This window comes from Leuresthes tenuis, unplaced genomic scaffold (assembly GCF_036924035.1).
Source record: "Leuresthes tenuis unplaced genomic scaffold, fLeuTen1.0.hap1 SCAF_5, whole genome shotgun sequence".
Lineage (NCBI taxonomy): Eukaryota > Metazoa > Chordata > Actinopteri > Atheriniformes > Atherinopsidae > Leuresthes > Leuresthes tenuis.
Window position 1 is genome coordinate 26,943,962 of NW_027325359.1, and position 15,356 is coordinate 26,959,317.

A 15,356-nucleotide genomic window follows, 5' to 3' on the forward strand; every position below is an offset into this window, starting at 1 on the left:
TCCGGTTAGTGAACGAACTGTTGGGCCTACTGCTCTTCAGCCTGAGCTGACTGTCACGTGACAAATGAACGAGGACCCAAGGAGTTGAGTCGTGAACGAATCATTTCTGTTTCCTGTCCAAGGACCCAAGGAGTTCAGTGAGTCGTGAACGAATCATTTCTTTTTCTTGTCATCATCATTTCCCCCCGCTGTTTGTGCCGAGGAAAAGTATCTCTTGTGAGTTAAATTCACATTTTTAGTCAGTTTTGTTGTTAGACAGGTGTTCGTGTATTGCATTTTGATATGTTACATAAATGTTTAGTTTTTTTACATGTAACTGTTGCTAATGCTAAATTAACAGTGAACTGCAACTATTTACATTATTTACAAGTTATGTACAGCTATTTACATGTTCATGTCTGTGAATACATTGTGTTATTTGAGCAACAGTAATTGATGCTATATTTTTCTGTATAATTTCAGTTTTACAAAATTGTTTCATGAGAATGAAGACATCAGTAAAAACCATTCAACTTCTGACTTTCTCTTAGAGCTTTTCACTATCTGTCAATTTGTGTACAGACACACACACTGAGGACAGAATAACCTGCATATTCATTTTAAATTCTCTAATGCCTGGTCCCATGTAGCACCATTTTTATTTTCAGATGTAAAAAAGATACTATGCTGATGACTATGCTCTCGCTCGGCTATTCTTATCCTATCAAACAAGCTGCCAGGAGTCTGTGTGGAAGACAGGGCATTGATACAGCCGTAGTCCCTGCTGACCGGCGGGGAATAGGTCGTGTAAAGGCAAAATAACTATGTACTGCATTGAAAAAGTACAAATTAAGAAGAAATTAGTGTAGATTTGTGAAATTATTGATACTTTTGATAAGGTATTGATCCTGAAATGGACACATTTGGGGTCATGTATATCGGTACTTAATTATCAATCGTACAAGACTATTATGTGTACCTTTTTTTTGACCCCACATATAAATTATATCCTTTATTCAAGGTTCATCTCTGTTTTGGATGTGCTCTCGGGACTACGTCTAAGCAAGGTGATGCAGCATTTAGTTTTTATGTTCCTTGTATGTTAAGCCTTTTAAAAGTCTGAGATCTGCTAAAACTTTCAAGATACTTTCGTCCACTGCTGTTCTTCAGTAACACACAAGGCAATTTTTTAATCTTCAGACTATTTATTTAAAGATTTTTGCTTGTGTTTCTGTTTTTGTATTTTATCTGTATTATTTCTAATGTGTTCATGTACTATTCTGAATTAATTTCAATTGCCTTGTTTATGAATGGTGTCACTATAAATAAGATTGCCTGATGGAGTGTGACTTTATCATTTATCAGAAAGCTAAATTCAGCTACGCCAATAGGAAATTATGTTGAACAAATGACTTTAAAATTGCAAATCTAAAAATATGTCACTTTATTTATTTCCTGAATAACAACAGATCTACAAACATGGCTTGAAGAGTCATACTTTATTTACAAAAATACTGAGAACCAAACAGTTGAGGGCGAGGAAGCATAGTGGCGAGTAAGTTTAGTTGTTGTGATTCCTATTGAACAGCAGCTAAAGGCTCCTGGCTGCAAGTAACAGAACATGGTTGGGTAACCGCAGGGTAAACCTCAGCATTACTAGTTTCTTCGGGGCTACGACCTTTGCCACAGCGTGCGTTGCTTCATCAGGCGTGTGTCCGTGATGATCGCAGTTTGGTTTGGGAGCAGTATCAGGCTGAGCCAATCTACTTTCTGCGGCGGGCGGCGGCTCCCTTCTTGCTGCTGTAATTTGAAATACACAAAAATGTGGAAGCATGTCATGACTCTAAGTTTAAATCTTTGTTCAGCAAGAAGAAAATTAGGGTTGATGGCTGATTTCTACACAAATACATCTCAGAAATTGGTAGTGAAGAGCTTGGTGCCATGCCAAAAGACTTCTTATCGGCAGTAAAACAACGCAAAAAAGTTAGGCTTTGTAAGATTAGTAAGGGGCATTATTAGGAATATACATGAAAATTCAGGAGATTATTTCTAAACTATATTACAATAAAATGAGTACACCTACTACTAGCATATCATTACCATTAGCAAAAGAAGTGCTGACTTCAGTGCTAATTCAATGTAATTTTCACTGAGTGAATAAATGTCACCTTATATATATATAATCCATGATTATATATTATATATGTATATATATATATATATCATTTTATTATTATATTATATATACAAGCTGAACTCAATGACAAACTCATGCAGTACTTACCTGCACAAGATGAATCATCAGAGCCGACCAGCCTCTTACTTAATATAACCATGTTTGCAGTTAATGTTATCGTCCTCAAAATAAGGGTCAGTATGAAGAAACAAACATGGCTTTCATGCTTTTTTTTAATCAAAATCTTAGTGGCTGTTGGCATCTATGTTAGCTAGCTTGGTACACATGGTTGCTTCAAATTCTTCAAAAGTCCAGTTTGTGCAATTATCTCTCACTAGTTTAACCTCTGTGTGCTTTGTTTCAATTTTGTCCCAATTCCCAAAAACAGTCTGAAAAATAAGAAAAAAGATAACCTCACTACTAACGCTCTGCTGTTTGTCTGTAACCTACACAGCTGGAATTCATCCATTATTTTCACAGAACTGATGGCAGATCTGAGTGCTTTTGTTGTGTATTTTACGATTTCAACACAGTGTGTACAGGTCCACCACATCAATGTGTGCTAGATTGGGGTCTAAACACTTAGTTGTTTAATTGGTGAGTGTTAATGGTGATTCTGACTGAACATACAAAGCTAATCTAAACATAATAACTGTAATGGGATAAAAGTCATAGCCTACATGTACAACATTTTCAATGTGAATGCAGTAAATATGATATTTAGGGTGCTAGCTTGTACTCAAACTTAACAATGAGTTAAACTGAATATATAAAGGATCCCATTCTCTTGAATATACAAAACACTGATTGGCCAATATCTATTTTAAAATCATTACATATTGGCCAATAAAATGTGGTATGGGTTTATGTTGAGCTAATGGAAGAATTGTCATGTTCAACCATACATAAGATTACATTTCTTATCTACGGTTATCTTTATCTATCGGTTAAACTGATTTCCATACCACCAGAAAAGTACAGGATTTAAATGAAATGGTTATTTTTTAGATAACCGAGTGTCAGTGAAGGCGACACCGACAGTACTTACTGCTTCTGCATCTCATCAATGCGATTCCTGTACATGAGCACCTGAAAACGACACAGCAGCTTTAACACACAGCTTGACACATTTACCTCTGAGGAAACTGACTCCTTGTTCTTTTCCTTCACCACAGGCTTCATGGGCTGAAAGGTCCTGGCTGATGCATTATGGGAAACCAAGAGTGGATCATGCAAATGAGGATTAACTGAATCCTGATCACTGAATCAAGTTTTTGTTGATCAGAGCAGATGACATTCTGTTACTGTCTAATCAAGCACTGATATTCTGATTATTCATGCATTTAAATTCCCCCTTTTGGTTTCCCAAAGAGGAACAGCAATATATAAGATGGACTCAGCTGTGCCTCAGCTGTAAAACCTCAATAGGTACCTCTTACCTGAATAAATGCTTGTGCATATACTTGACTGAGGCTCATTTAAAGTCTTTCATCTGCTAATAACTGAAGGGCTATATTCCAGTATGATGTCACCAAAACTTACTCGCAGGACCATGAATGAGTATCAATTGTCCTGCGTAAAAAAGTCACTTAAATAAGTACAGACAACAATGAACTCTTCAGACCTCTTTTTTCCTTTCTCTCTGGAGGTGGGTGATCTCCTCTTTCAGCCAGCACTGGTGCTTTGATTTTCCAGCTTTCCTTCATGCTAACATGCAACGAACCTGAAACTGGCAGGGTAGAACTCAGCTCAGCTTTACTACTTACAATTTACTGAGCTCCTCCACTCTCTTACGTAGGGTTGTAACCTGGAGGAAATGGAGAGTAGATGGAGAGTTCAAATCTAAAGGTGATGACAGGCCTGCCTGTGGACTCCAGGTCATCAGTCCATCACAGGGCCACACAGTGACAAACAACTATGCACAATCACATTCACTGCTCCGGTCAGTTAGGAGACACCAAATAACCTGATATGCATGCTTTTGGATTCGGAGGTCCCAGAGAACCCACGCGTACAAGGGGAGAACATACAAACTCCACACAGAAAGGCCCCAGCTGGGATTTTAACCAGGAACCTTCTTGCTGTGAGGCAACCATCACAGCAAGAAAATGAAATATAAAAACAGACATATCATGAATATAGATTAATATACATCTGGATTAAGCAGGTAAATGGAACAGAATAAACGTGCAGAACTGATTTATTAAAAGATACATTTCCTTAAATAAGATGTTTGTTTCTTTCTGTAAATGTAATTAATAAAAAAAAAGGCGCACTGAGTACAACTGCAACTGTTGAATTTCCCAGTGACCCTTGTGAAATATCTTTTTAAATGGAAATATCTGGATGATTCTCATCATATCTCTCCATATCACATGACTGTGGTGGTGGCCTATATGCTGCAATAGAACACCAAACAGTGACCATCACTGCGGTGTGAAGCCGAAGTCTCACCTCGTACTTCTGCTTCTTCAGCCTCTCCATGTGGTCGAACTTCTCAGACTCAAGCTGGCGCATCCAGTCATGAAGCTCATTGATCTTATCCCTGCGGGAAAAACAAGTACACGCAGATATATGAGTGACCTTGCTCCACACAGACAACTCAACTTCCTATACATTACCAGGGTGCTTTGAAGTACAGGACAACCTACCCAAGGTATTCTTTGTTTTTACTGTTTTTTTGTACTGTGAAAAATTCAAAACTGTAAAATATTACATATGAAATTATGTAGAGACAATAAAGATTAAAACAAGAAAATATTCTTCATCATGTAGATTATTTTAAGTGGTTTCTGAAGTAGTGAGCTGCATAAAGATAAGCAACATTCCACTACTGCAGACATGACGTTCATGATAAAGAACATTTCTTGAAAAGTTTCTTCTAATGCAGTCACAAAGACATAATCAAAACTGCTGTGACAAATTGGATTAATATCAGTTCCACCAGTGGAAGGGAGGACCGTGACGCCTCCACCCTGCTCCAGTGTCTCAATTCAACAGGTAACGGCTCCTCAGATTAAAGCCCAAAACAATGCTTTCCAGAGTTCAAGCAGCAGGCACATTAAACTACAAACGCTGTTTGAATCAGATGTTTTTATATCCACATCATAGAACATCAAAGAACAAAATGCTTTTGCACATTTTTTAACATTATGAGCGCTGCATTCTAGTTTGACACGAATGCAAGCCTCCAAATAGTAGTGTGAGTCATACTTCAACTTGTCTTCATTCAGATGGTCAATGTTGAGCTGCTTGCGTCTGGCGGCCAGGATCTTCTTCTTCTTCTCCCTCTCAGTTTCTTTCTTTCCTCCTCTCTTCTGGTCAGCCTATTTGGCACAGTTATAAGCATAAAGATGCAAGTTCACTGCAAATCCAGACTCAGCAAAATACTGCTGTAGTGTGTGTGTGTGTGTGTGTGTGTACTGACTCTCTGCAGGTGGCTGCTGTAGTTGGAGCCCATGCTGGACAGAGCTGACTTCTTCTTCATCTCCTCTTCTGCCTTCTTCTTGGCATCAGCCTCCTCTTTGATCCGCCTCTCCTCCTGGGTTCACAAGATAAAAATAGAGTGAGATCTCCGAGATAAGCCCTTCATCCAGCCTGTAATTACTTACAGCAGTACACTGAAATCACAGCATATGTTTCTAAGTGTGCAGATTAATAGAAAAATGAAAACAGAAGCTGAGGTTTACATAAGGATTAGAGTGAGCATGAGACTATTTCACTTTGTTCCTTAACAGTTAAGAGAAAAAGTGAAAGATCTCATTTGCAGTTCTAGATTAAATGTTAGAGAATAGCGAACCTCACGCCTGGCCTGGCGCTCCTTCTCCTTCTCAGCGGTAACCCTCTGCTGCTCAGCCCTCTCAGCACGACGCTTCTCCTGCAGGGCAGCATCAACAGTGGTTTAGAAAAAACATTTTATTCCTCATAGCTTACCAAGCACACAGATCTTATCACTATCTCTAGTTTTTTATCTATGGAGCACATAGTGACATTTGTGCTGCATAAATAAATTTGACTTTTTCTTTTTTTACTTTCATAGCACACTGTACTGTGAGGGGGAGAATTACTCAAATCTCCTGAAAAAAGAGAAAATATCTCCATTATTAGACTCAAAATATGTGTGCGATTTTCATCTTCCTTTCAGGACTGACACTGGTGTTCATTTTCTGATGCAAAGTTATGACGTAAGTGTCTGATTTGATTATAGGAGATCAAATGAGATTGCAGGTGATCAAATCAACTGTAAAAGCTTTAGCCGGACACATACTGTACAAACAAAGTTAGATTTGAGACGAAGGACGTTCATGAAATGTCTTAAAAAAAACTCCAAATGTTCAGTAAAGTTACTCCCTTTATAAAGATACACCTGCTTAACTGCTATGTTCAAAAGCAAAACAGTGAAAACCGTGGTTTCACAAGCTGTTTCTGTAACTGGCAGCCAAGCAAGGGTCTTTCTACTTGTTAACAGGGTTTGTGCTTTAATGTCAGTTTACCTCTTATATTAAGTCTCAAACTGAAAATTTCAAACATTTAGATTTTTATTGGGCTGTGCTCTGTCCATCTGTAATCTATCTTTTTGCTTTTCTCCTTCTTCTAGTGTTGTTAAAAAGGATTTAAAGATAATCTGAGTAAGTATAACCATGTTTTTGTGCAGTCCTTTTGGAAAAGCTTAAAAGTGATACATTTGGCTTTGACTCACAATCCTCTCCTTGAGTGCAATCAGCTCCTCCTCCTCTTTCTTCCTGCACTCAAAGTGAGCATCAATCAGGGCCTGCAGCTCCATCAGATCCTTGTTCTGACGTTTCTTCTGAATGTCCTGTACAACACGAGGGAAGAACGGACATGACACTCGGCCAGGAAGAAAAACAGCACAGATAAACAGATACCCTCCATGTTGCAACTTCAGGTCGACTTACATCAAAGTCCACTTTCTCACCATCTGGGATCTTTGGAGCGCTGGGCCTGTGAGAGAATGTGTAGGTCTTGAATGCACTCACTCATCGTTGACTTATTCTTTTATTCTATTTAGTTAGTTAACTAATTGCTCACAGTTTGCCCACAAGAATATTCAGAAGACATATTACTTACTTGAACTTTGGCTTCTCCTCTGCAGGTTAAGAAATGAAGAGGGGATGAGTGCATGTCATTGGGTTAGAAAGAAAACAGATTACTTCAATTGTCTCAGGCATTATGTGGATCAAACTTTGTGGTTTTAATTTATTATGATATGTAAGATCAATGAAGAATAGCCTAAACAGTTTTTACGTTAGTTTTACAACAGTCAAACGAGCAAACAAATGTATATTTGAAGCACACAACTTTAACAGGGATTTATGGAGTTTTGTGAGAACCGTCTTGCTTTGAGTGCAGTTGAATTAGAATTGTTAATGTGATGTTTCAGTCAATCCCTCAGCAGTTTCATTGTTAAAACCTTTTGTGATTTAGCATTGCATCTACATCTTCTTTTTTGGCTTGACCCCAGAGCTCTTTACCACAAGTGGAATATATTTTTTTTCCCCGTTTCTCTTTCAACCCAGATTCTGGTGGGCCCATACCATGCAGATGATGAGTCACATAGCAAGACTGTCACAATGGGTTTGCTGCACAATGAAGCATGTGTTAGCGTTTCATATTCTTTCACCCTTTTTCCTCCACTTGCATGGCCAATGTTTTTCTCTACTCCTTGCATAAACATTTAGATAGTTGGCTTTCCACAAATTTTGAAATGTCAGATTCTCAGTGCTAATTGGGCAGTGCTCCTAGATTTTGACAGATCAAATTTGGATAGACTATAGGCCTCAGACCTCGACACAGTGGTCCTTCCAAAACCAGAATAACCCATTTCAGATTCATCATGTTTTAGATATCAACATACCTTCCTCTTCAGCAGCTTCTGCATGTAGCAAGTATTGAGAAATAAAAGCAAAATTGATAAGAGTGTTAGCAAGTGCAACTGTACAACCTAAAAGCTAAACACATTAAAACTATGGCAGACAATAACCCTGCAGCAGCAGAGCTTATGTCAATTCTCAAACACTTAGTATGCAGATTTGTTCTGCTTTTTAGTAGCCAAGATGGTAACTCTAAAATATATATTAAACAATAAACAGCAATGATTTATCCGAGTCGTGTAATGTCATGTTGCTCAGATGTTTGCTCACAATTTGAGTGAAAACAGGGAAGTTGCTTTCTAAAAATCTACAGCAAATGCCTCAGACAGTAATTGAGAATTCACAACACAGCTGCATATAGCTTCTATTTATAGAGGCCAAAGTTCTACATTTAAATGCCTCAGTTGAGAAAATGTAACCTTGCATTCACATGTAACACTATATATTATATATACTATATATATATATATATATATATATATATGAATGCAACACCATCTTAAAGCATGAGCATATCAGACAAGAAAGTGGGTAAAATCTGAAAAAGATAAAGTCTGGGACATGATCTTCTTCCTTTATAGTATTAACATATTTATTTACATGCTTGGAATTAAATGTTTTCCCCTAAAAAGAAGCGGTCAGAAATATAGGAAGCATTAAAACAAAACTAAAAGCAGGCATTTAGAAAAAGTACTTATAAGTAGTAATTTCGTAGCATAACTGGGTTTAGACTAATAAAAGAGGGTTATATTTATCCTAGATAGATTTTTTAGCTTTGAAACAGTCTCTCAAAACAGTCCACGTTGGCTGTAGATGGTGCTGTCCTTTCTAGAGGTCTAGCACACAGTAAGCTTGGCTAAATAGATAGATATCAACTTGAATTGATATGTTTAATGTATGTTTGGTATAATCAAAAGGTAAAACTCTATGATCGTCTGTACTTGACAGTAGGTTAAATTATTCACATTAGTTAGGTTTCTCCCCTATTTCAGTTATATTACCTGAGAAGCTAAAATTACTTGTGCATCTCACTTTCATAAACAGCAAATAATCTGTGTACAGACAGAAAATTACATCAGGTTTGTATATATATATATATATATATATATGTTTTAAACTTACAGTGTAAGTTACAGCATTTATAGGATAGGCTTATAACTGATAATAATAACTGACTAATAGCCCGATAGTTGGACAGCTGTATCTATCTAGCAAGTACAGGGAGATATTTCAGGTGTTGTATAAACCTTTGTATCTGAAATTTTACCACCTAAAATATGTCTCAGCTTCTCAGGGGGAATATTTAATGATCAAATAAGTCTTTCAAACATCAAGAAAATATCTTTTAAGATGATGCTTGGAATACTTCCTAGGTGTGGTGCCAGTAATATCAACACACACACACACACAAAAAGTTATTTAGTACTCTCTGATATCACTCATACTCTTATTGTTAATTGCCATGATTATTTCTATATTAGGCAATCAAATTTGTGCCATTTAAGCGCTGCATAGAAGGCATTTCTTTGACTTTGACCAATGATGAGAGGAAGGTAGCTCTAGGAGACACATTGATCATGTTTATGGAACAGGAACAGTGGGGTCTGTCTGGCTTTGGTCAGTGGAGCACACCTGAAGCATGGCAAAGGATGATAGAATAGCCCCCTCCCCCCTTCTTGCCACATACCTTCAGGCTCAGGCTCAGGCTCTGGTTCTGGCTCTGGCTCTGGCTCTACCACTGGTTCTGGTTCTGGTTCTGGCTCTGGCTCTGGCTCAGGCTCTGGCTCAGGGGCAGCCTCAGGGGCCACCTCTACTTCCTCTACTACCTCCTCTTCTACAGCTAAACATCGTGCAGTGAGTTGGGAGGGAGGAGGAGGGGCAATGAGAGGGTTAATAGAAGCAGGGTAGAGGGAAGAGGGGAAAAGGATGGTTGTGGTGAGTGAATAAAGGGAAGACGTGAGAAATGAGGAGGTTCGTGATGGTGCTGTTTAGTGGAACTACCACCAGATGGCACTAAAGCAAGTGAGACAACAAGCAGTTACAAAGGGGAAAAATCAGTCATTGATGTATGAAATGTGATTGTTTCTTGGAAATATAGCTGCACTGCAACTCGATATGGTCAATGACAGAGGGAGACAGATCCTGACCTGATACAATCCATGTTTTAACCTGTTTCTCTCATTTAACCACAGATAGCATTAGTGTTAACCAGCATGCCTTAGAAAGTACATATAGAGACAAGAACACAGGTCTTCAAAAGTAACTGACAAATTAGTATCAGTGAGACTTATATGAAGTCTGTGTCTTACCATCGTATTCTTCATGTCCATCCGGGAAAGAAAGGAGCAGAAGAACATGATCAAAAGATCCCATTTGCACCCATTTTGAAATAATACAAAACGCAAAATGAGGGTACATTGGGGATCCATGCTAAGCATACACAAAGCGATCCTCCTGAGCTGATCAGGACTCTCAGGCAAGAATTTAAGGTGGCATTATATATGACAACAGTATTTTTCATCTGACAGTGTGCTCAGCTCAGGGGGACTGCACAGGTCATGCAGAGCTACAGGACTCTTTGCTAACAGGTCAGTGCAATATTGTGTGATTTAAATAGATTAGATTATCATTTCACACAGGATATACGGCACTGTCCAGTTGCCAATGTTGCTGCCTGCAGCCATGCTAGCAAGACAATAATATGTGCAAATTTGCTTTGAATATAGAGTATTGTTGCACAGCATGAATCTGGAGGAGTCAAGCCAAACCTGCAAACATACGTATTTATCCATTGCAAAAAACTTTCTATAGAGGATGGAAAGTTAGTTAGGCATTACTCAGAAATAATCTTTGGATTTAGCATGGAGCTCCTGATTGTACCTGGACTAAAATCTTTTGTAAACAGGGAAGATAATGCTACTCACCCTCGACCTGGTCACTGCAACAAAGACAAAGAACATTTTTGTATTAAAGCTTCTCATCAACATTCAGAACTAGAGTTTGTGCTTGAGAGTGGAAACGATAGTTTGACAAAATATTGTTTATTAAAAGTCTGTTTATTATTGCTTTCCAGAGATTTTAGTCGCTTGGAAAAAGTCCAAATTTCCCAATCAAATTACCCTTAGTTCAATGTTTTTGTCAAACTATTCACCAAAGGTTCGAAAGATACGAATTCGTGAATGAAAATTTGAATACACTTACACTTCCTCTGCGTCAGACATGGTGGTAGTGGACTTTGAAGCCTGGGATGAAGAGAAAAGAGAGGAACTTAAAGTCTGTCTGTAAGAAGTGACTGTTCAGCCTGATGTATTAATAGCTAAGGATTAAGTTGCAGATGTCTTAAATATGTGCTACCAGCCCCACCCTGACCAAACCCCTTCCCTGCATGCATCTACATTACGTACCATACTTTAACAACAAAAACAAATCTTGATTTTATCCTATTCGTTGTAAATTCATTTCATTAGTATTTCAAATATTTATTGAAGTTTGTATTTAAGGCTAAATTTGTCACATCCAAACCTCTTTGGTTTATAATTAGTGTGAGACTTTGGACTGAAATTTGAACCTCAGTCTTGAATCTGCTTCTCTCACGATAAGTGAGAAGGAGGCCAAACATAGATTTATGCTGATCATCTGTTTTCAGCTGCTGAGAGAGGAGATTAATGTTGCATTCAGGCAAAAATGTGAACCCCCATTAACAAAGTTAATGTCCAATCACTCCTCTGGCATTTGGCATCAACGATATTAAGGTTTTATTTTTGTTATCCAAAGTTTCAACTCTATCAAATTGTGTCACATCTAAAATCAGCCTCATCATATGATCCTGCTGGTATGTATTTGATTGATTGTACTGTATGATCAAAACCCTCCAATGATAAACACCCATGACCTGACTTTACATATATAATTCTATCAATTATTGGATTTTAGATTATATATTCAGTGGTGTCATTAGTGTGAGGCCACCATAAAGGTGTCTCGTCATCATAACTATTTCCAACAGACAGCTGCATAGCTCTAAGATCCAGTTTCAGTTGACACGATGTTGAAGATTGGGTTCCATTCCCTGGACTGCAACCCATAATTTCATCTTCCCTTATATGGTCGTCCTGCTCTTACATGGTTCTTTCAGTCATCTTCCTGAGGCTCCCTCCTCATAGAGACCCTTTTGCTTGAGAATTAAAATACACCCAGAGAAGAAATCAGGAAGGTCTTATGTCTGACCTTTTTTGAATGAGTGTTTTTTTAATCATATAAATTCCAAACTCAATGTGTTTATATCATGATGCAATGATAGCCACCAGGAGAAATGCTCAACATTTAGATCATTCTTTTACATCCAGTCTGGGGGTTTTATGAGTTCTGTTCAAGATGTTAATGTGTTTATCCCCGAGCTCTAATGTACATGCATGCCTTGCCATTTACATCTTCACCAGAAGATATCAGGAACATCAACCCTGTAAGTCTCCAAAAAATGCAACGCAAAGAGACCAATGTCCTCGACTTCAAACAACCAAAACAACCAATGGGTTCACCAGCACTGTTTTCATGGTGGTACATAACTCATTTGGATAATCTTCCTGAAGTGGAAAGCTGCCTCAAAGGCTTTGAGCCATCTGTAAATCCCTTAGGTATGAAGCTCCATCAAGTCACTGGACTCAAACCAAACCAACACAGAAACAACAACAAGTCACGCTGCTTTTCAGCTGGGAAAACAAAAACTTCCAACTTTACACTTTTGAAAATGTCCTATTTGAATATCAGTTAGAATGATAAAAAGTAATCCCATTTCTTTGCTCATTTTGGAGAAAGAGATATACATCTCGATACCAAAAACCCATTGCTTATCAGCTCCAAATGCCCTCTGCTGCAATCAAACCCTTTTAATCACAGGGCTCAAACACAAAACATCCCGCAAGGAACTTCAAAAGGAGGTCTATTTTCTTTGTATCCATTTTCTATCCATTATTTGAACACTGTTTCTCTCTCATCCCTGATGTCCGAGGTAGCCTCTGCAAGCAATGGCAGTGATTGTAACACATGTGAACTTAGGTGTCTCAGCATGGGTGATGTGTGGGGACATTGCACTTTAGCTTATTTTCTACCATTCACGCTCTCATTCTCTCCCCTTCCACCTTACCTCAGAAAAGCTGAATGAAGTGAGCTCCCAGCTGGCCAAGACAGGCTGTAAGGTTCTGCAAACTTACCACGCAGATTATGTCCTTCTGTTATAGTGAAACTTGATCTGACCAGACCCCTTATTGGCTGAAGAGTAGGCTTGGAGGTAAGGCCATCTCTGTGATGGGGCAGTCCTGTCTTCAGTCACCCCCTCCCTCCACTGCCACTCAATAAGGAGATAGAAGGCTTGAGTGCTGAGGAGGGAGGCTCAAGTTTGGTGAAAGTGACAGCCAGGATGCTTACAGGCTATTCTGGGGCTGCTACATTAGGGCAAGCAAATTTCATCTAAGGGTGAGATGAGTGTTGGACGTCAAGGAAGAGTGGCGGGTGGTGTTTCTGAACCTCCCACTGAAGTCTGGGAAAACATAAACATAGTGTATAAAACAAGTTGGTGCTCATCTTCAAACCTTGGTTTGCAGGAATAGCTAGAAAAGCTGTTTGGTTGAATCATTAATTTCAGCTTCCAAAAAACTGAAAGGAAACATTAGATGATAAACAGAGCGGCCTTTTGCCATCTATCTTGCACTTTCTGCCTTAGTAGAGGACAAACATATTTAAATCCAAGATTATAAATGTTACAACAATCAATTAGATAAGCAATTTGGTGTGGCTGTTGAGTCACAAAGTCATAAGAACACTGATTTCTGTCTCTTTCGCTGAAGCAATACAAAGTAGTTTGACAAAGTGATTTTTTCTAATCAATTTAGATTGTTTTCTATTTCTTACTTCATTGAGCTACATTTAACTTCTTATCTTATAGTGAACTGGCGACCTGTCCAGGGTGTACCCTGCCTCCCGTCCAATGACCGCTGGGATAGGCTCCAGCCCCCCCGCGACCCGACCGACGGATAGACGGATGGATGGATGGATCTTATAGTGAGTGACACAGATTGTAAGACTGAATTCTGTTTATAATCTTCAAATGTCAGTGAAATACTCAACAGGTTAATTTTGATTGTGTTTCTGTTCAGCTGTAAAGTTTAAACAAGCTGCTGCATGATTCATCCTGCAAACTTCTCAGCAGCTAAATTCATATTGGATTTGTAATATTTGGGATCCTGAATGAAATTCCAATTTCCTCTAGAGGGTGCTGCAATCACAGATTTAAGAAAAACTGAAGTTCAGTTGAACTGACTGGTCTTTTATTACAGAAATAAATCCTTTAAAAATGTTTTATCTCACATGAAATATAACATTGTATAAACAGTTTTCTCACAAACTTCCAAAGGAGTTGCACTATTTGCAAGTGCCAGTATCATTAGAATGGTTAAATGACCACAGAGATAGTTCGTTATGAGTAGCATACTGTCCATCACTACATCCACTATGTATGATAGTCCATATTTGCTTGGTTTTAAAATATATGTACAAGTTTGATACAACAGACATAAGTCTCAACTGCAGTATGGATACTGGCACAAGTCAGAAACTTGTATAACAACAACAGTAATGTGACATGGTGGCATTCCATCTCTCCAATGTAACAACACAAAAGCGAGAAAAAAATTACTTTATAAAAAAATCACCCTGAAGAATCAAGAAAACAACGAGGCCATGAATGACTTCGATAAGTCCACTGACATTAGATTTTCAACATCATATTAGTGCTGCCTAACACTCCCTCCGAATCTCCAAAAGGACTCCTAAACAACACTAGTACAACACTGGCTGCCCCACATAAATTTTCTGAAAACATGTGGAATGTTCAAAATATGTTTTATTACAACTTCCTGATGATTGACTTTTAGGGTTAGCCATCCTGGGATTCTTTTTCTCTGACTTTAAAAACTGAAACCATTTCTGATCGGCTAGCCCTGCCCAGACATAACCCTGCCCTCACAGTCCAGACAACTCCCAAAATGCCATTGAAGTCCCGCAGAAAAACAAGAATCTTACAGCACCCCAAGCATGCGGAGTAAATAATGTCTTATGAAGCCTCCATCATTCTACTGAGCACACTGTGAAGCCCCCTCACAGATCATTGGTACATCCTTCAAGGACCCCTGGGTGGCCCCGAGATCCCACTTTTAGAGCTCTGAAGTGGTAAAATCTTATGTGTTGGCCTGTAGGTGCTACATCTTGACTTGCTTCGCTCTGTTGTCACAACGTTGCTGCTGTCACTGAGGGAT

The 15,356-nt window shown here is 38.5% G+C and overlaps 1 protein-coding gene and 1 long non-coding RNA gene across 3 annotated transcripts; both read right to left on the reverse strand.

The window, feature by feature from the left end:
* Positions 1-1,655: 1,655 nt before the first annotated feature.
* LOC140307565 (troponin T, fast skeletal muscle isoforms-like) lies at positions 1,656-10,434 on the reverse strand. 2 transcript variants are annotated; one of them, XM_072386515.1, is made up of 11 exons: positions 10,356-10,434; positions 9,734-9,886; positions 7,244-7,262; positions 7,072-7,117; positions 6,855-6,971; positions 5,955-6,032; positions 5,583-5,696; positions 5,369-5,481; positions 4,610-4,700; positions 3,922-3,962; positions 1,656-1,779 (listed from the first exon to the last, which is right to left on the reverse strand). In XM_072386515.1, exons 1-11 carry the CDS (start codon positions 10,417-10,419, stop codon positions 1,743-1,745), a joined length of 873 nt encoding a protein of 290 aa, XP_072242616.1. In that variant the 5' UTR covers positions 10,420-10,434; the 3' UTR covers positions 1,656-1,742. The 2 variants fall into 2 exon arrangements, with proteins under 2 accessions (XP_072242616.1, XP_072242618.1); XM_072386517.1 differs by lacking the exon at positions 9,734-9,886 and having other exon boundaries at positions 10,356-10,374.
* An 806-nt stretch (positions 10,435-11,240) lies between these two features.
* Positions 11,241-15,143, reverse strand: LOC140307567 (uncharacterized). The gene is made up of 3 exons (XR_011915826.1): positions 15,129-15,143; positions 13,190-13,582; positions 11,241-11,288 (listed from the first exon to the last, which is right to left on the reverse strand). It is a non-coding gene; the product is annotated as an uncharacterized lncRNA (long non-coding RNA).
* Between the last annotated feature and the right edge of the window lie 213 nt (positions 15,144-15,356).